The sequence below is a fragment of the Fringilla coelebs genome (genome assembly GCF_963513975.1).
Source record: "Fringilla coelebs genome assembly, chromosome: 5".
Classification (NCBI taxonomy): Eukaryota; Metazoa; Chordata; class Aves; order Passeriformes; family Fringillidae; genus Fringilla; species Fringilla coelebs.
In genome coordinates, this window is record NC_140033.1 from 46,393,787 (window position 1) to 46,415,385 (window position 21,599).

Consider the following 21,599-nt stretch of genomic DNA (forward strand, 5'->3'; position numbering starts at 1 on the left):
TCTGCAGCTGTTGTCCTGTTCAAACTCACTGCTTAAGAGGCGCCTCCTCCTCGATGACAGGAGCACAGCCTGGGTGGGTTTGACTGCACTCATGCCCACAGCTCATTCTGGGCAGTGATGGAATAGGAAACAGCAGAATTGAGGGCAATCAGGACCCTGTCCCTATAGTCTGGTGTTCAGGCTGTTGTGACAGTAGAGGACATTTCCAAGGTATCGCTTTGCACCAAGGGCTGTCTGTCTGTCCATTTTTCCTATGGTTGTCTCTGGAAAAGTCATTCACAGCATGATAGAGAAAGAACAAGTGCTGAACATAGAACTTCCTGCATCTCTAGTTAAATGGCACAACCTGTGTTTGGTGCCAGCCAGGGTTTCATGGAAGGGAGAGTGGACATCATATCACAGACTGTGGTATTTTGATAGTATAAATCAGTAATATTACATGTTCAGAAATCTTCCCTTCACTACTGCTGCTTCTGGAAGGTAAGAAAAGAGTTCGTTCTAATAATAATTAAGCATATGTCTTGCACATGTCATGTATTACAATGCAAAGGGAATCTATTTTTAAATTGCCTTTCAAAAATAATTCCAGAATTTTTACTGCTGTGCCTTTGACTTGACCATGCACAGATAGCTATGGCATAGGTGCCTCAATTCAGCTACAATGATTCAGGGTTTGAAATTTTTTTCCTAATAATCCTTGGACTTTCTTATTAAAAATGAAGAATACTTTTTTTTTTATTCCAATAATTTTCAAAGCTAAAAAGACATTTTTGTGCTTTTATACTCCACTTGGATGCTATCAGGCAGACATATTATTTTATTCATAAACAATGGGGAAAGCATTTAAGATAAATGGTGTTTTCTGCATACTAGAAGAAGATGTGTTTAGCTATATCAAATAATAGTAGACGATACACTTTTGTTTTAAGGTAATTAATAAACCAATAAAGAATATCAAAAGTTATATGGAAGTTCTTATGCATTTATAGACATCTATGGCCATCTACAAGGTCAGAAGTTTATCAAAAGTCTGTGCCAGTAATTCCACAGTGTACCCAATCTTTTCAGTCTTGGAAATACATTGTGTATTGATACTATTATTATGGAGTACTTTGTCTTAAATCAAAAGTCTCTAAAGGTCTCCCAATGTGTATCATTAACAGTTACTTAAAACTTTTCCAAAAATGTGGATGTTTGTAGCTGCATGGGGCAAATCCTGTGACATACATTGATAAAAGTAAGTACCTTGTATTATGCAAAATTGACACCTTTAAGATATTCCAGTTTGTCACTACATGTGCATGTGTAGATGTGGCAGACAGCTGGTACTGCATTATGTGTAAAAATATACCAGCAAGTTCTCAGAAACAGAGAATTAACACATGAGTTTTCCTGTCCTTACCCCCACTGCCACCTTCAAAAGGAGCCCAGAACTGGAAACAAGCATCAAAATGAAAGGAGAAGGGAACTCACCACACACCCCCCACATCCTTTGTAGAAATCTGAAATTGTGTTGAAGGTGTAAGGTAGAGGAAGCTAGTGCTGCTGGCAAGGAGCAAGGGTGGGAGGAAAGTTTCTGGGTAACAGTCTTTTTCCAGAAAGGAGTCAAGTGTTGGGCTGCTGAACCAAAGTTGCAGTTTGCAAAGATTTTTTTCCTCTGTGCAGAGAAGAGAAACCTCAAGGCAGGATGCAAGACATGCTTCTGCATCCTGCTCTGAGAACATACTTAGCAGTGATAATTTTGTGCTGTGAAACTCTGCACTACTTTAAGGGGATTTAAGGATAGAAACAATAAATTAAACACTTTTGATATATTAAAATCTATCTAATGTAATCACTGAAGCACATTTGATGTGCACAGAATTCACTTTATGCTGCGGGAAAGAAAAATGCCTAGGCAGAAAGAATATAGCAATACTGGTTGGCGAGGACCAAACAAGAGCATGATGTAGGATTTCTGGCAGAAAACACTTTCTGACCAACGTAGCAAAAGCAGCTCTCTCTGAAAGATATGACCCACATCAGCCTTTCACTTAATGAAATAATTATCTCTGAGCTACTGCTTTCAGGCCAACTTTATCTTGCTAGGAAGACATGTGTATATTAATATATATTTGCATACATTCTATGACTCATGGAACAGCTTGTGGTTTTTTCTGAAGCAATAATTGAACCAAAATGGTTTTCATCAGTTGCAGTTGCACTGTCCAGGGCAGTCAGGGGGCAGATCCTGGGAAGGCCAGCTGTGCTGTGCATTTTGTTTCCCCTCCTGTCACAGACATCAGAAGTGCCAGAGCTGAGAGCAGTAAAGCTGTGCTGTACACACACATGCAGACCCCTGACTAACATGTATGGGAAATGCTTAATGCAGTTTCCCTTTGAAACTCTGCTTTTGATGCAGATGAGCTGCTGAGAACTCAGAGGAAGAAGCCAATAGAAAATGTGCCTGAAGGGATGATTTTTTTATCCCTTATTGACACGGGTTTGCCTGGAGTGAAAAGGGCACCATGCACAGCAGCTTTCAGCTTGCTTTACAGGGTCTGCTAAGAAGGAGCAACTTCTCTGTAGAACTTACATGCCGTACTTAGTGTGGCAAAACAAACCTGCTCATGTTAGAATTATATTTGTTCTTGCTAAGTATCACCCTCTTAGAGGTAGATGTGAAAGCAGCATCCACCCACATCACAAAATCTCTTTCACTGCAAGTTGGAGTGCCCTTGTTTAACATCACTACCATATTAACTACGTTGGTACACAAATCACTTCTCTGATACCTTTGGTCATTTTTATATTTAGAAGTGTGTTAAAATTATGACTGAGAACAAGCCATCTCATTTAGCCTCTAAAATTAAAAGCCTTTCAAAAATCTCGTTTGTTTTCCTAACCTAATTAATTGGGACCCTTCAAGACAAATAAAGGAAAAAGTATGTTATTTTATGCACAACTTTATGCATCAATGAGTAAATCAGATTAATCAAATGAATCTATTTTAAATTATCATGAGGTAATTTAAAATATTATTTCAGCTGAACTACAAAATCTCAATAAGCTGAGAAAAAATTGAGACTGATCTTTACAAAGAAAACCATAAAAGTTTTAAAATCTAATATCTGCTTTGCTTTTATATGTGTTTATTTCTCACACTTCTGTGAAAAGAGAGTCTTTACCATCCTCTCAGACAATATTGCTTAGATTTTACTGAGTGGGATATGTCACTGATAAAGCATAAATCAGCAGCTGCTAAAGCAAGAAGGAAATGCTAAAGGCAGGTGAGTGATCCATCCATAGCAACAGTGACATCAGATACTGTCTTTGCATGTAGTACTGGAGATCTGTGGTAAGGTAAAGAAAATAAATCTCTGGAACATGGATGAGCTCACTGTGGCTTTTTCCAAAGAGCTACTGGTTTAAAACCTCTGTCTGACCGCAAGCCAGAAATCAACAATTTGGCCAGTCCACAGCACATCACATAGGTGGTGTTTCTCTCAGCTAAAAAAATGCAGTAGTCCCACCTGAAAAGTAGATGCTGACAGAGAGGGAGGAGGATAGAAGACCAAGTGCCTAATTCAAGTTTTTATGGACATCATTAGGTCATGGGAGAAGAAAGCTTTCCTGCAACCCCTAATTTAAAAGCTATGTTGTTCATAGACACTTTTTTTCCCTTGTGTTGGTGAAGGCAAGTTTGTAATTCGCTATGTGTTTTATCACAAACGATTGGTAGAAGATTACCCCTGCAATTTTGACTGAAATCAGACTGGATGCTGTTAATCTGATACTTGGGCAGTGAGGCCAGATATTAAGGCTACTGTGAATCAGACAAGTATAGAACACTGTCATTTCTGTGGATTGCTGAGAGTTCCCTATACTTCAAGAGCATCAGATAGAGGAGAGGAAATTCAAGGGCAGCAAAATTGTGACTTCATTGTCTGAAATAGAGTCAGGTTTAGGCTGGTCCTTTTCTGACCACTTCCTCGACATTTTGGTTTTTGTTATTTAAATAGGGGCTTTGAAGTGAGCTGTGTACATTCTCCAAGAGTTTAATTTTATTAGCAGGTCTTTGGGCCCTCCATAGCTGACTGCCACTTCCTTTCTCCCTGGCCCAATCAGTTCAGATCTGCTGGAGTGCTGCGGGGATCCTGCTACCTTCATCTCTTCTGAGGAACAGCAACTTAAATGTAACAAGGATGGAGGGCTTGAGGGAGCAAAGGGTATTTTATATTTTTCCATATTGTCATTAATTTGCTCTAACTAGAGTTGGACTGCAGAACAAAGGTTCTTGAATGTGAGGATGCAAGTATGAAATGGTATATGTTAAAAGTAGTAGCTGAGTATTTAAGTAGAAACTGAATGATATAATTTGCAAAGCTGCTTAACTGAATTGCTGTCCATTGATTACTTTTCTATTTCCATCAAATTTGTATGTATTTTTCAGCAGTTGGAGTATTTTTTCTTGAGCCTTAGAAATCTCTTTTGGGGCATATCTTAACCTCTCATCTCTGAAGTCATCTGCAGATTTCCTTAGGCTGCTATTGTATGAATAATCAGTTGTCTCATTTAAGAAATTCTCTTTGTTCTACATCATTAAATGCTGACTCCTGCTGCTGCTGCTATGACAGATCACTTTTCAGGAATCTACAGGGAGAGTTGTCTCTGATGTTAACAGCAAATCTTCGCTGTGGAACAAAAGAATCCACTGAAGCAAGCACAAGACAATTTTAATTTTTAATATTTTAACACTGAAAAATAATAAAGGATGAAGCTGGTCAAAATGTATCCATTTTGAGATTCATATTTCCAAAAAGTGAAGAAAGGCCTTTAAAACACTTTTGAGTAATTTTGTGCCTAGGAATATTATTTGTCGCTCCCATCAAGGCAGTAGTGAGACAGTAATTTGGCAAGGAGAAGGGGAAAATACAGTGGCCTAGCTCAGAATTCACAATAAGAGCATCTTGCTGTAGGCTGACTGTAGATGAAAGGAAAATGCTTCTTTCCAAAGCATGAGTGATAGCTTCTAGTGAAGCACCACAATCTAAATGACCTAAAGGTTTGTTCTTCCACCTCAGCCTTTTTGTCATTCATTCCTTTCCCAGATTTCTCCCTGACCACTGAAGGTCTCTGCTAACTCTGTGCTAGGTACTCAAGAGCATCATCTCTAACAGCTGCTTTTGTGAAAGGTTTTCCTGCTAATCTTCAAAAACCAGAGGTATTCCCAGTAGCTCCCTCTTTCTCTCTGTCTGTATCCAAGTACCCTGTAGCCAGCATCTTGTGCCTGTTTGGCCATTTTCTGTCTGCTCTTGATATGCAGCCACCTTTCTCTGTTTTCAAAACTTCCTGCTTTCTTTGCTAACGTTGAAAGAACATCAAAATGGGCAAATCTTGTGCCTATTTTTCTGTGTAAATAGGTTTGAAACTGTGACCCGCCAGAATAAGTTTTTATTCTGCAATGCTTTTAAACAGCAGCCACTACATACCAATGTGGATCCATTTGAAATGGACTCCAGTGCTGGGCTCCTTCCTAGGCTGCATCATGCCATCAGGTTGGCATATGAGATCTTACGGTGCCCTGCATCTGAAACATGCTGTCCGCACCTTTTTGTCCTAATGGTTGTTTCCTGTCTTGCAACTTCCTTTGTGTGTGTGTGTTTTGTTTCGGTCTGTTTGTTCCTGTGTCATTTGTAACAACATCTCTTGTTTGTTTTGACATTTGGGAGTTAGTTTTGTAGATGGTATGGTGAGGAGATGCTCATGGCATGGCAGCGTGTGGTCACCTGAATGAGGGACTTGCCAGTGGCAACTCTGCATCCTTGCTGATAGCAGAGATGTTGTTTCATTCTATTTAGCTTTAAGTCAGTCCATGTTCTAGCTGAAGCTCCTTGGTTTGAAGAAAATTTGGTTCTGCTAAGGAGGAAAAATGGAAATATCTTCATTCAATGTGTATGTTTCCTCACCTGAAGCCCCTTGGCTGGATTTTCTACTGCACTGTCACAAACCCCATCAATCTCTTCAATTTCTTCAGAAGGAAGAGAGGATTTGCAGGTTAACCAGATGGAAACGCAAATATGGATAAAACCAGACATAAAGAAGACAGATGTGGACTTTTCAGAAATTCTTAATGCAATACAAGAAAGTAAGTTCTTCCTTGGATGCAAAATTGTGTTTACGGTAGAAGATTCAATTGAGATGTATTGAAATTATAACTGAAGGCAGACAAAAAGTGATGAACTGAATGATAAGTATCTATTATTAAAATCTCTCAGGAAGTTAAATGGATTATTGAAGGTTGGTAAGAAATCTTTTACATCAGAGAAGTCATAGAAAGATTTGAATTGCTGTGTGCCAAAGGATTGCAGCAGTATATATTTTCTATGCAGACATAACCGGAAATAGCAAGATTCCTGGTAGTTTATTCAATGCTTTGCACTCCTGAGTAGCTGTGTGAACCAATAATATTATTAAAATGCTGCAGCTGGGGTTTGAAGACTGGATTTGAAGTTCCAGTTCTTCCAAAGTTTTGGGCTGTATTCACATTTTTGTAGCTGGTATTTTTTGGGAGAGTCACGAGGTTGTCACAACAAGTGAAGGTCTGTGTGTCTTAGATGTTGCACAAAATTATCTCTTTTTACATGTAATGGGCTGTGGACTAAGAATTAATTGGTTCAACCTTCTTAAGTTCAACTGCAGAATGATCTCAACACTTGTGCTAGAAGTAGTGCTGCTCTTGCTAATAACAGTGGGAGACACCCCCCTACCCAAAACTGATGCAATTCTGGAATCCAATAAAATCTGGAATTTCAGTGAGAATTTTTCATAATAGTTTGAAAATCTTATGCAGGCTGAGAGTCAGAATGGCAAGCCATGGCTTCCTGGCTTCCTTATTTTCTAGTTTGATTTTGAACTGGGTGTTTGGTATAGCAATTTTCTAGGGTGAGAAACAGCAGCTTAGATTTTAGAGTGTTAAAGGATGAATAAGAATGTACAAAAACCCAGACTCTGCCTGATATTTGCCGCATGAATAAGGAACCACACGGTGGGAGAATCAGGCTGTTTGTGGTGGTACTAGTTGGGGGGTGGAAGGAAAATGCTCAGGTTAGATAATGGGGGTAATAATTTGAAATTGAATCACTTTATTACTTAAGCTGCAGGTTTAGGATTAATTCCATGTTTTCTGATTTAAAAAGCTTTTCCCATCAGAAATCTTAATGTGAGGTTTTGTCTTCTCCCTTCTCCGTACCAGCACAGCCCAGATATAGGCCTGGGGGCAGTCAGGATGCAGACTGGAGAGGCTAAGAAGGCACTGGAGAGTCTTTCAGAGGTGTATAAACAAGATGACTAAACGTGGATAAGCAATTTAATCTGGGAGTACTTCAAGAATTAATATTTAGCTTTATGGATTATTCCCAAGCCATTTGAGAAGGATGCAGCTTTTACAGCCTTGGAGAGAGTGCTTTTCCTTTATCCATACCAGATACAGGTGCTGTTGGGAAGTTAACCTCTATGTCCTTTGGCAGCATCTCCTTCACCAAAGACAGAAGGAATTCTGTACACCCCACTTTGCAGAGGCTTGCTGTGTGTTCAGGGGGGTGTTGTCACCTGCAGTCTGTTGCAAATACCACCTAATTGGGATAAACATGACTAAATATTCCTTCTAGGGTAGTTGCTCTGAACAGTCAATGTCACTTTTATTTCCAATTGTTAGCATTGAATGATAATTTGAAAAAGGTTAATGTTGCTTTTAGAAACCAAATAATTTTTTCTTGCTAAGGTAAGCTTGGAATATTGATCTTCAGCTAGCATTATCCAAAGTGAGAGTATACTTGGCTTGGTGGGACTTCTGCTAATAAAATGACAACAAACAGAAGCATGATCTCTGAGAATGTTTCCATCTTCTCACACAATAACACAGCCAGGTCCCATTTTTTAATGAAAGGTCTTATTTTTAGGCACTTCAGTTTCAGCATCCACCTTCAGAAAGTTAAAGGACTTATCTTGTTTTTGAGTCCTACCTAATCAGCATCTTGATCTGAAGTGACTTGTGGACCCACTGAGATGGTGTGGACTCAGAATTTATCAGCATCCAGTTTTTAGAATATGTAGTTCTACTATATTTGGGATAAAAATATTTGTATACCCACTTTTTTCCTTTTATTCTTCAAGGGATTCTGAATTATCAAGTAATTTTAATTTTTTTTTCTGCAAAATAGAACAGGATGGGGAGAAAAGAGTTTGTATATTTAAGCTGATTTAAAACCAGAAGGAGAATTCTTAATATCTCCTGTAGCAATGCATGTACTGCTCTGTATTCCTGTTAAATTTCACTGCTTAAAAATACATGACTGTACAGTAGCACCAGTCTGTCTCCCAAATAACACTTATGTATACAATAGAGCCATTATATATCATTCTGTTGAGGACATATGTGGGTATGTACACATCAGGGTCTGAAAGGGACAAGAAAGATGGAGCCCTGATCATCCTTTTAGCAACATTTGGCCATGGAGCTGTTCAGTCCATTGGAGTGTAAGGGCTGAGCTACCTACAAGCAGCAGGAGAGTTACATTGGGAGTACCATCACTATTACTAATGCAAAGCAAACAGGAATTGCTATATAAATTATCTATTTGGTTTTGTAGAACAGCATTTTATTTATTTATTTTTAAGAATATAAGGAGACTTGGGGTAGAAAAATTATCTCAGCAAATGTTGGGAGCCCATATTTTCTGTAGTGACCAACCAACATGCCAATTGTGTATCTCTGATATAAACAATTTTCCACTGGCAGTCTGGACAAGTCAGATTAGGTAGCTAATTTCACTAAAGATGAGAGCTGCTTCCACATCTTCTTCACTGCTGAGATGGATTGTATTTTAAAATTAGCTTAAAATAAGATTTTTTTTTTGGGTCCTCACAAATCCTCAGGATAATCCAGTAATTCAGTGTTTCAAGGCTACTGACACATTCACTATCTTACACACCAAGTTCTGTATCTCAAAACATCCACTTAAAAACTATGAATTTTGCAACCCAAAGCATAACCAGCACTTCAAGAAGCAACAATTCTAGTATCCCAGAGGCCTCATCTTTTATACCAAAGCAGTCTTAATGTCAGAACAAAGATAGTTTAAATTCCCTTGGGTACAGTGAACAGGCAAAACTTTCATTTTTACAGCTTTCATTGATGCTGTCTGCAACAGATAAATGTATCTTGAATAATCTTCAGAAAGCTTCACTATTTCATTATTTTTGGGGGTTTTTTCCACAGTTGTTTTCAGATTATACTGAGGTATAACCATATACAGACTCAAGAGTCACTGTCATGGGGGTGCTGACAGGTTTCAATTCAGTGAAATTCAAGCAATTCAAAATGTTTTCTGTTTCAGTTGTTCTTTCTGTTGAATATTGAGATTTATTCTTCTCATATGAACCTGTGTGCAAAATCTGGTCATGATCTACATCCCCATTGTTATCTGATGGGGTGGAATGTTTCCTGTCTTGACTTTTGAAAGAGCAGGGACAGTGAAGGACATGAAGTTAGGCTGTGCTGTTCTTTCACCTCTCTTTTATAAGCATCTCTAGTATGATTTTTGTGGACTGAAATGAATGAAGGTGGGAAAAAAAATCATATTACTGCTACATGGGCTACAAATTGGAATTTCTTTGTTGCCTTTTAAGCTTCCTAAAGCCTCTGTGGTTTCCCCTAGGACACTGAGGAGCTGCAGGCTCTCATCACATATAACTGAACAGCACCAGAAACTCAGAATCTCTTACAAACTATGCTGCTTAGCATAGCACATTAACCTATAATTTGGACATGAGGACTTCTCTATTGTTTCTGAAACTTTTAGTCATTTTCCAAACAAAACTCTTGTAGTTAAGAACACAATGTCTTTCATTAACCTTGTCCCTATTTTATGCATGAAAATGAAGATGAAGGATTCTTGAATATTTTGATAGGGTTTTCTGTTTTTTATTACCTACAGATGTAATTATAGACTTTATGATGCTCTAAAAGACACATAAAAAAAGGGAGGAAACATTTTCCCATGCTCATTATTGACAGGGAAAGAGTAGTATATTTAAATTGCAACATATGTCTGTTTTATGTAATAATATGGATAAGACTCTCCTGCTTGTGAGCATGAAAAATAGGCCACCTGCAGAGACTGGGGAGTTGGTATCATCAGCAATTTTTTAAAAGGATTCTGAAAATGGGCTATGACCCCTGAAGAAGGGAAAGGTGGAAAGGAGGTCTCAAAATGCTCGTGATCACTAGGAACAGTTAGTGGCTGTTAATTTCTGGCAGCTATCCAGTCTCTCCACAGTGGGGGAATGGATTTTTACACCTGCAGCCAGTAGTTAGAAATGGAACTAAGATGCTGTCAGCAATTAGAGCATTTTGGCTATTCTTACCAACAGGAATTACAATTGCCTGTCACTAAATTAGGGGAGCTGAGGACAAGCAAAAGCAACAGAAGTTTATTGCACAAAAGAAGAATGATTCCAAAAGTCAGTCAAGCTTGCAAGGAATGTGAATAGGGATATGGGGTTAGACTAATTTCTGTCAAGATTATTAGATATTTGCTCCCACTGCAGTCAGTGGAAGAGGCTCAGGAGCTAGGACCTTTGGAGGTGCCTTCTAACAGTTATAACCCTACTTTGATAATTTTGGATTTTGCCTGTGAGGCTTGAGATTGGAGAGCTGAAGTCCATCCACAGCTGAAGTGTGATCCTCAGCTAAGGCATTTCCCTTCTCCAGGCACACATCTCTTCGTCAAGTTTTTCACAAGACCTGTAGTGCATGGAGTGCACAGTGAATCTACCTGCCCTGCTCCTTCCATCTGGCAGCCACTCCAGAGTTTAACATCTATACTTTTTTCAGGGTTGGTTTACCACAGCTTTAATTTGTAGAAGTAAGCAATTGCTTCAAGACTGAGGGCTGCATGGTAGGTGGATCTGAAAGTGTCAGATTTATGTACATCAAAACATGCCAAACTGTGAAAAGAGAAATATCTGCTCAGGTTTGTTTACTCAATGCCTTTCAGGAAACAGTATTTATTTAAGGCTCTCTGCCTCTGGCTGCCCCACGGGTCTGTACAACTTCGAATTTCATACTTTGTATAGTAGGTTAAAATTCTGCCTCCTAAGAAACTTCCAGAAAAAACACTAATCCAGAAGGTGGTCATTTAAGCCATTTGCCCCCAAAGAAGCTGAGAAGATAGCTAATGTCTGTTTTATTGTGACAGCAGATTGTTTCTTTTTCATCAGAGAGGTGTTGTGGTGTCCTAAATCTTTATGTGGCTCATTGATGAAGAAAGCATTCCAACAATGCTCATCAGATTTTAAAATTAAATGGTATATACTTATACCAGAATTTAAAAAGTGAAATTATTAATGGGTTATACTTGCCGTCTTCATTTGGTTCAGTGGTGATTTGAATGTATATTTTTATTTTTGTTTTTTTAGTAGCTAAGGATGTCAACATTTTTTTTGATGAGTTAGAAGGTGTGAACAGCCCTTCCAAAGATGATGATTCCCTGCTTCACCATGGTAACTTGACCAGTACTTCTGATGATGCCAGCAGGCTGGAAGTTGTGGGAGAGGTAAGGACACACAGAATTATTAATACAATTTTTATTCGTGCCCATTATAAAGATGTAATAAATATAATTGGATTTAAAATATCATTCTCTACATCAAATTGTGCCTGATCTTTCCCATGAGAACTGGTTTCCCGTTCTAAGATTATAATGCTGAAATATAAAATCTCTCAAATTCAAAAGTTTTGATTTCATGCACCCTCAGTGAAACATCTACACAAATCTAGGGCTTCAATGCTCTTGAAAATGCTGGAATAGTTTTCCTTAGATTCATCCTTTAAGGGGAAAGAGCGTGGAGGGGATTTATCTACAACCCCCATGAGAAGCATTGGGTGTCAGTCATGAGACACATTCCCTTCCAATGAGGAACAATTATCACCTGATGGTGCATAATGGAAATTCAGAGAACATACCGGGGAGGAAATATTGAGAACACAGTCCCTCTTAAAATCCGTCCTAAAGCAGGCAAAGTGTCATGGACCCATGATGAAAATTTGGGTCTTAATTTCTTCCTGTTTCTTTTGTGAAGAAAAGAACAATATGTTCTTTAATTTTGCCTCCCAATGCCCTGACATTGTGAAAAAAGGAACAATATATCCTTTAATTTTGCCTCCCACTGCCCTGACCCCCATGGATGTTAGGGTTGTTTCTTCAGCAAGTGAAGAGTCCTGGGACTTTTCTCCTTTCCTCCACCTCAGGAATGGAGCTACATTACATTGAGACTACTTACTGGACTGGTCTGATGTTACCTGCAAGTTGTGCCTGAGGAATTTTTGGCAGAGGGCTGACTGGAACAGATCAGAACTGGCAGGGACCATGCTAGTAATTAAAAGAGAGTGGAAAACCACAGGACATTGCTGAGGGCCCTGCCCTGACCCTCTTTTGTTTACTAGTTTTGATAGATTTTAGAACAGGCAATTACAGATTATCTTTTTCAAGAGCTAGAGGGTTTTGTGGTGCAAATTCTTTTGTGCAACACTGCTGAGGAGAGAGACAGAGATTTTCTTTGTTCTAGAAATTCAGCCCATAGAGAGCTGCACTCCTCGAATGTTTAAACAGATAATTAAAGCAACAAAATTCAGGGCACCCTGAATATGTTTGACCTTGCTCACAATTTCATCTTCTTTAATCACAGCTCTTCCTTAGCTTCCTGTACACTGTACAAAGTACTCTCTGCCTGCTTGCACCATAATAGGCTAGTCTGACATGATAGTCCCATGTTGCATTTTGGGACCATGTACCATATGGTCTTTAGCAAAAAGGAACAGGTGAAAGGCACACAATTTTTGTAAGTTAAAGAGGAAAAATTAACAGAAGGACATGCTGCTTTTAATGTAATAATATTGAAAAAACAATACATCAAAACCTTCTCTTTTTTTTTTCTTTTAGATGTGTTCTTCTTTGTTTTTTTAAAGGGAAAACCTTTGAGGAATATGAACAGATTTAAGGGGTCTTTTTGTAATCATAGCTGAGGAAAATAGCAATGTATGTCACATATAGGTATAAGATGGGGGGGAAAAAGGTGAAAATTGAAAGCTTTAATGGGAGTTAAGGGATGCTGCAGCCTACCAAAAAGAGTTGCAAAGTACTTGGTCCCTGCTGAACTCTAGAAGGAAGACACACTGTTCAGATGTTGTATGGTTTGTATGGATATGTGTGGGTAAGCCCCTTGGCCTAAAGCTCTCCTAGCATATACATGTATATGAGTCATGTCTGAATGCTGATGGTTCCCAGCTGAGCACCTGAGAATATAAAAACTGCTGTATTCCTTGGAAAACAAGTGCAAATTATACAACATGTATTGCAGCACAGTCATAAAGATAGAAATGCTGAGCTTCTTGTTAGAGTGAAGTCTTCACTGTTCTACTTTCTTCCAGCTTCCTTTTTTATATGAAAGAATGGAGGTTTGACATACATGACTACACCACTTTCTCACCAAAAAACAGTCAGATCTAGTGCTATATATTTTTTCTTCATCAGTTTAGGAAAACTGAATTTTGATGTTGTTACACAGGTAAGGGAGATGCAATATCTGGAGGAAGGTAGGACAAATTTCTGTCTGGCATAGCTTAAGCCTGTAATATTTGGATGATGCAAAAGTCCTGCAGCTGACACTGCTGAACCAGCTCTTACTGTCCTGTATCAAATTAAATCCTCAAGAATTCTTGCAAGTCCAGATTCAGTCTATAAGGTTGGCTTAGAGTCTGTAACAAAGAGCCAGAGAAAGGTTCCTTTCCAGAGGCTGTAACAGTCTAATAGGGTTTATCAGCCTGGGTTTGACACACAGGGTTCCTAAAATGAAAAGCATCTTCAAGTACAGATAAGGGTGTCCAAGCTGCCTTTCTGAGTGAAAAATTACAATACTGTAGTTGGTAGTGTTTCACAAGTCCAAGAGAAGTAATTGTCCCCAGCAGTCATATTTGAACTCCAACAAGCCAAATACCTTGGCTGACTCTCATAGGTACTCTTTAGTATAAGGTTCTGCATTCACTGATGAGTCAGTGCAGGGCAAACCAATTTTCTTCAGAGAAAGAAGAAACATAGGAAGGGGCAAATCAATTTTTCCAGTTGAGTCACTCCTGCGTGCAGAGAAGGACACACTCCTTATGATACTCTCAGGAAGGGCTTGAGTTCAAATGAGGAGTGTACATTTGAAGTGGATCTCTCAGTTCCCCCTACCCATGATTTCTTTGTGGTGCTGAGCAGTGCTGGATTTTAAACCTGCATTCCTTATGGATGTAAATCCAGTGAGCAGCAGATCCTCAGCATGGATCATTTTGCTCTACAGCTCCTTTCCAATTACACTAAAAATACATGTTGACTTTGACTGAACAAGAGGCTTGCCAGGAGGATTAGAAATCACAACAGGACCACCAAGCTGACCCACAGCCTCTAAATCTCTCCTGCTACACCCTTCCTTTATTGAAATAACCTTAAATATCCTTTGGGCTGTTGGGGCTTTTTTTTTATGTCTTCTCGACAGAGATTTTTAATGGAAAAAGATAAAATATGCCTCCTGAGCTGCTTTCACAATTAATGTTCTATGAAAAATACTTCTCATATCTTGATAATACCATTTATCAGCATGATATGCAGTATAGATATAAATAGTTTGCTACTGTTTTTTCTTTAGAGATTAGATCTTTTTTCTAGCCTTCTTTTTGGGCTCTAAGAACTGTTCCACTGTATCAAGTCTGCCCTAAGTTGTGTCAGGAGTTAGACACTGTAATGAAAGAATGTTAGAAAAATTCCCTTCTTCCTTTAGGGAACTGCATGTACCAAGGGGGATGGGACATTTGGGATGCTTTCATTGGTTTTTCCATTTAATTGAAAAGGCTGCTGAGAATCAGAAAGAGAGCTTATACTAAACTCTTTGAATGGGAAAATTGTTTTGGGGGGGGTTTCCTGTAAAAATAGTTTTTCCTATTAAATTGTTCACTTTGTGATTTAAATTCAGAAGCAATTATTTTATGGAGAAAGTATTTTGAAAATTCCCTCTTTCCCCCAGATGTGAATGTCAAAATATTTTTTTTTTTCAGAGACTTGATTGTATATTATAGGCCAGGGCTCTTTTTGGCAGGAATGGCAGAGTGAGTTTTGGAAAAACAGAGGTAAATTAGCTTAACTTTCCTTTCAGCTTAGAGCTGGACTGATCTTGAGGTTCCTGAAGGTCCTTGCCGTTTGTACTGCTCAGAGGGAGTGCTGTTTGTTCTCATGTATCCTCCACAGTGTACATTTCCTGTATGAAACACTCCAAGCATTACAAACTGCCATGCAATTTCAACTTGTCTGAAAATGAAGGCTTAAACCCTGGGCAGAACTTGTATAATGTAGAAGTAATGTTAAATTGTGAGGAGTATCTGTAGAGAATTTAATCTCATGACTTACTGGAAAAAGACCAGTAGTTTAGTATGTTATATCTCAGGAGAGTGACCTGTTCATTCTCTTATTAACAGTGAAATCAAGTTGTGTTTTTCTGTCAGACCAAACATTTGAACAGGCTTTTTAATATATATATAAAGAAAAGAGACAGTATTTATTGCTTTTATTGATTTTATATGCTGCCACACCTAACACCAGTAATTCTTTCCAAATAAATCCATCCTCAGTTATTCCTTAAGCAAGGAATATTCAGTAGTTAGTTTGATGAGGTATGGTGAGGTCAGTACAGAACCTTCATATTGTTGTCTGTGTCCTATGGGGCAAAGTCATGAAAATCTCCATGCTGGGTTTTAGTGCTTTTCATTCCAGTAAACTACAATGACAATGTTAATGGTAACTCTTTTCACTTTTTACTGAATGTACAAGACATTCAGCCATACTAAGTTGTTAATTTTAAATTTACGCTTCAGTAACACTCTTCTCTGCTCTATTTTATAAGAAATTATTCCTAACCTTATGGAGAGTGGTGGGGGAGGGAGGCTCGCTTGTGTTTTCTGTTCTCTCCTATCCCATCCCCATTTGTCCAAACATTTTCCTTAGACCTCCTGATACCCCTTAAGATCCCCTTAAGTAGGGAAGTCTGTGCTCTTCCCAGATGAAGTCAGAAGCACTGTGTGGGAAGAGCCTAAAACTTCAACAGCTTATTGTGATTCCTTATCTTTCCTCTTGAATAGTACTGAAAACCCATGACGCCAACAGTAATCATCAAGGAAAATGAACATTACTGAAATGCTTGATTTTCTCTTTGCAGGAAGTCCCTGATAAGAACAAAACCAAGGGACTATATTTTAGAGATGGGAAATGTCGGATTGACTACATCCTCGTGTACAGAAAATCTAATCCACAGACAGAGAAGAGGGAAGTATTTGAGAGAAATATCAGAGCTGAAGGACTTCAAATGGAAAAAGAAGTAAGAGATATTCCTTAAAAATACTTCCACGTTGAAGCTATATAGAATCTGGGGGTATGATTTGTTTACTCTGGAGCTCTTCACTCTGTAGCAGTACAAAAATGCCTAAATATAGGCCAGAGCAGTGCAAAAGTGTAGCCTGAAGGAAAATCAGACACAGGGATTGAAGGCCAAAACAGGCCATTACAGTCATCTTTTTCAACCTTATGCACAAGTAGGCCACAGAATTTCATCTGTTGTGCTGTGCAATACAAAAAACAAGCGCTGGGTTTGCATGGCCTGAATTCTACTGAGTGCAATCCGTATTTCTGCGCCTACATTTTCTTCTAGCTACGTGCTCCACTGTTTGCTGAGGCTCCTGGTACTCTTTCCAGAGGCCTGACTAGATCCCTGCCTTCCTTTATCTGTCAGCTTAGGCAAAGCAACGTGAGAAGTATTTAAGTAGTTTGAAAACAGATTAAAGTTTCTCCTTCTGTCTTAACCCCAAGCGTTGAAATAATTGGGCAGTACATATGAATAATTTATATCTACATTATTTCCAAAATAATGTCCTAAATAAAAGAGACACTCTTTTATGGACAAGAGTGTAGAAATTAATGCAAAGTGTCTAAAATGTATTGGTATGTTAGGTAGCTGGAGCAATGTTTAAAGTGACTGTATCTCTTTTGCCAAGCCTATGATCTCCCTTAAACTTTGATAATGTGCTTAAGCAGGGCTTAAGCCTCACTTCCATCCAGAACAGCTATTGCTTCGTGTTTCCTTTTATCTGTGCCTGGTGGACTCACACTCGTGCTAATATGAATTGTCATGCTGCCAGCAATGGAAACAGAGGAGGTGTTACACATTAATTCCCTTTCTTTCACTGAATTCTTTGTACATTTATAAATATTCTGTCTGTGCACTTGGCATGCACAATTCTTTGGAGAACATTGCAGAGGGAAAAAGGGAAGCCTTTACAGAAAAATTTTTCTTTTCTTTAAGTGTTTTTGATCAAACATAGGTACTGTATGTACCAATGTACTGTATTACTGCGTAGGTAAGTGTATTAAGAGCATTTTACTGGTTACTCCAAAAGTTACCCTAAACTATTCCTTCAAATAAGCTGGAAGTCATCATCTTCAGTGCTGCAGTAATTGATAGTTGTTTTCAGTGCCAGAGATTTTTCATTATTGTATTTCCTGTATATATGCTACTGCCTATAGGAGTTGTAACCCAGCATTCAAGAACATGGGAGTGTTGTGCAGCTATTCACCTTCACATACTAGAATTCTGTCCTGCTTCCACCAGGAGAGATGCTGACAAAGTCTCTAAACTTTGGGCAGTGTAGAAAACAAATGGGGAAGGAATCCTCCCTATTAATACATATGTCCAACGGTTTCAAATAAATTTTTTCCTACTTTGTGGTTTTTGCAGTTTTATTACTGTGCTAAGGTCAGCAGTGAAAGCTATGAAATCACTGTATATTTTAAGTATTATGAAACTTACTGCAAGATTCTGTGCTGCAAACTTTTTCAAACTGATGATTTAAGCGCTTGCTATAGAGGATTTTTATGGCTTTCAAGACCATTTGTTTGGACTTTGCTGCCTAGGCTGCGTGAACGATCCGCCAATTTGATTATTCATTTCAGTTTCTACTTTGCGAGTGACATGCAGTTTTATTTCTTACTGATCTCATTTGCCCTTGGTGTGACTTCTTGCCAGCATCAGTAATTGTACATTTTCTCAACGCAGAATGATCAAAATGAGGTTGTGCTACATGACTCGGGCTAATGTTTTTCAAATCAAGGGTAGCAATCTTTTTTAACATTCTGACCTAGAACTAAACTCTAGCATGTACATTTTATGATCACCTTAGCTTCTAAATTAAATTATAATCCTGAAGGAAACATGTATATTCTTAGTACACTCCCTCCCCCATCCCCAGAGATTAAGAACAGTGCTGCACAGCACTTAGCTTTAAACTTAGCTGTGTAATCACCTAGTTTCTAGATTATTTCTCATTAGTTTTACTTCTCCTATTTTTTTGACTGCGCATAATTTTGAGTGTTAATTCTGGAAAATTTTAACTGCAGGGTTTTTTCAAGTTGTTCACATGCACTATGCTGCTTCCACTGGAAAAAAGTTTGCTCCCAGATGAAATGAGAAAGCTGCCTATTGCTTTGGCCACAGAACATTTTCAGAGGCCATAGGTAGTAACTGTTGGACTGAGAGAAATTTTTTACCTTCCGTGAATTTTGTGTGGTTGTTGGTTCATTCTCCTTTGGCTACCAGCTGTTCATATCTTGGCATTTGATTGTGTTAGCCCTGTCCTTTTAACATGAAACCATTGGCAGAGAGGAAAACTTACAGAGCTATCCACACTGCAATTTCAAACCCATCTGCCTCACTGCAGGAAGGGGAGTGCACTGCAGTGGCTCACTGACAAGTACAGTGCAGTGAAATTCCCAGGAAGTGGTGAAGGCAGGGAGCAGTGCTCACTTAGCAGCATGAAATGAGAAACTGACTCTGAAACGAATTCACAACAGCTGAGATAACTTCAGGCACAATGTCAAGATCATGTAACTGAGAAAGGTCTGAACAGATATATGTTTCTGACTCCAGGAAAAGGTGATAATGTTTTGCAGATATTCCCAACAAATTCACACTCACAGTCTTCAACTGTATCGCACCACTCTGCCTTGGAAGTTCTGCCAGATTTGGTGCTCAGTACATATAGTAATAAAGAATGAGGAGATCCCAGACTAAGGAACAGACAATGAAAATGATTAAAATTTTAACAGAAAAAGAAAAGAATTAAATAATAGAGAAAAAATAGCGATAAGGCATTTTTAAAGAGTGAAAAAAATAAAAATAGGAAAAATAAAATTAAATAGTAAAGATTTTAAATTGAAAACAACACTCTAGGAGTGAATGCTAATTGAGTGGTACAGCACAAGTCATTTTATGATGCTTCCCCCTGCTTTTCTGTGTATATTGGTTCTGCATAGGATGAGTGTGTTGATCCTGTCACAGCCAGACACTTCCAGACCACATTCAACACATGTGATCACATGCAGAGATGCTCAAATGAGTTTATCAAAACTGTAGGTAATTCCTGGAAAAGAGACTGTATTTTCTTTTCAGCCAGGTGAAGCATTTCCTTTGTTGATTTATTCTCTTTCCCAATGGCTCACAAGTGAGATATGTAACTATGATATCCTGGTTCTGGGATCCTCAATGACCCCACTGCTCTCATTTTTCTTTGAAAAAGACTTATGTGTGGGGAAAATGGAGAGGACAGTCTCCAAGTGGAGTGTGTTCTTCTGGGAGATGAGGTACCAATCACACTGTAAGTTTGTAGGCACTGATACCATCTGTAAATATCACATGAGACTCATCCCTTCCAGAGCTGGTGGGCAAAAGGTTAATAGGATGTTATTGTCCAAATTCTGATGGTACATTTCAAATTTATCTTAATGCAAGATAAACCTGAGACTTAGATCAACCCACTGACATGCAGAAGAGAATTACTTGTGATCAGTTTTGTGTGAAGAGAAAATATAGATAGCATCCATTCCAAATTAAATGTTCCTCCCTGTGGCCCAGCAATTTCTGGAAAACCTGTCTTTTCAAGGGAGAATGAAGAGTCATAATTACTTTGAGCCCATGATATTTTTCACAAGAATAAAAATTTATAAATTTAACCTCTTGGCCAAAATCTGAAGTGCCCTTTCCCAAATTATTCCTGCAGCATGAATTACTGTTTTCCTGTCCTAAATGACCAGGTAGAATTGAGTTGCTGTCAAAAGTACCTACACATTTCTGGTACACGAATATAGTATTACAGAGATGTTTCAGTAAGATACTTTAAACTGTACTATCATAATAGGTCATGCATGGAGGTGGCCAGCATGCAGCAGCTAACTTGTATTACTCATTCACTTGCCAACTTTTTAAGCTGCGCTGTAAAGTAATGCAAATGCAGGATAGAGGTGAGAAATTTATGCTGGGTGAACAAACACAGACCACACTTGCATGAGGAATTTGTACAAGAGAAAAAGAAGAAAGTCATCTTGCATTTAATTAAGAACAGTCTATCCAAAATGAATCTGACATTGGGTTAGGATCTGATCATGTAGTCCTAGGAACAGACTACATTTAGTATGAACATAGCATGATCTTTTTTGGTTTTTCTACTTCTCATGACTACAGCAAACTATGTCATACAGAGTATTTCTACTACGAAATATACTTAATACATTATGCTTAATGATTTTGTTCAAAGTTTTTAATTTATAGATTATAAATTGATTTCATGCAGTTTACTCAAAAAAGCAATTGGCAGACAAGTAGAAAGTGAGTGGTAGAAGTGCAGTAAATGGGAACTAACCACTGGAGTAGTGAAAATAGTATTCAGGCCTTTTATTTTATATATTTTGTATATTTATGGTAGCTGATGTCTCAGTATAAAAGCAATTAACTACTTTAAACCAATAGCATTGCTTACTGCCCTGGAAAGCTGGACTCCTCACAGCTGCTGCATGCAGAATGTGCTTCAGAAATTAGCTTCAGATATTTTACAAGTCACAGCCAATCCATTTGGACTTCTGCTGGCACACTGATCTTTGCATCTCCCTGATAAACGATGTCAATGTAGTGCTGGTCCAGCTTTTGGAAGAATCCAAGTTGTGTGGGTTCTTGACTTACATGCCTGATTAGAAATTTAAACTTCACCATCATAAGTGTCAAGCTCTAATTGCATTCGCTCCCTGCCTCGAGCAGCAGCTGACATTTCTGGTGCAACATCTGGCAGCAAAAATACAGCTGGTGTATACAATAGGCAGTAGAAATACATAATAGGTGTTCTCTGGGGAAAACCCAAAAGGACAAGAAAGAAAAGCACGTATAAGCTTTAGTTGTGTTGGATGAACAAATATCTACTAGTGGGTATACTCTGAGTCTTAAGTTATGTTAACATGACCCTAAAAGTTATATTTTGAAATATTTTTCAGTAGTTGATGCAATAGAATTACAGAATGCTATTATTTCATCACTTTTCAAGTTTGCAAGCAGAGGTAGATAGGTTCCTGAAGAGCTAGTAATAGTTGTGTAAAGCAGTTTCTTTTAATGTAGATGTAACTTTGTGCTAATGGGGCAGGACATAAGAAGCTAGA

General features: G+C 38.4%; 1 protein-coding gene across 1 annotated transcript in view; it reads left to right on the forward strand.

Moving 5' to 3' along the window:
* Positions 1 to 21,599, forward strand: part of ANO4 (anoctamin 4) — a gene marked incomplete at both ends in the record, with an annotated part of 123,552 nt that overhangs the window by 9,385 nt on the left and 92,568 nt on the right. The window contains 3 exons of the mRNA XM_084205385.1: positions 6,017 to 6,127; positions 11,461 to 11,597; positions 16,288 to 16,446. Of these exons, the coding sequence (XP_084061511.1) occupies positions 6,017 to 6,127; positions 11,461 to 11,597; positions 16,288 to 16,446 (407 nt within the window). The remainder of the gene's footprint in view (positions 1 to 6,016; positions 6,128 to 11,460; positions 11,598 to 16,287; positions 16,447 to 21,599) is intronic.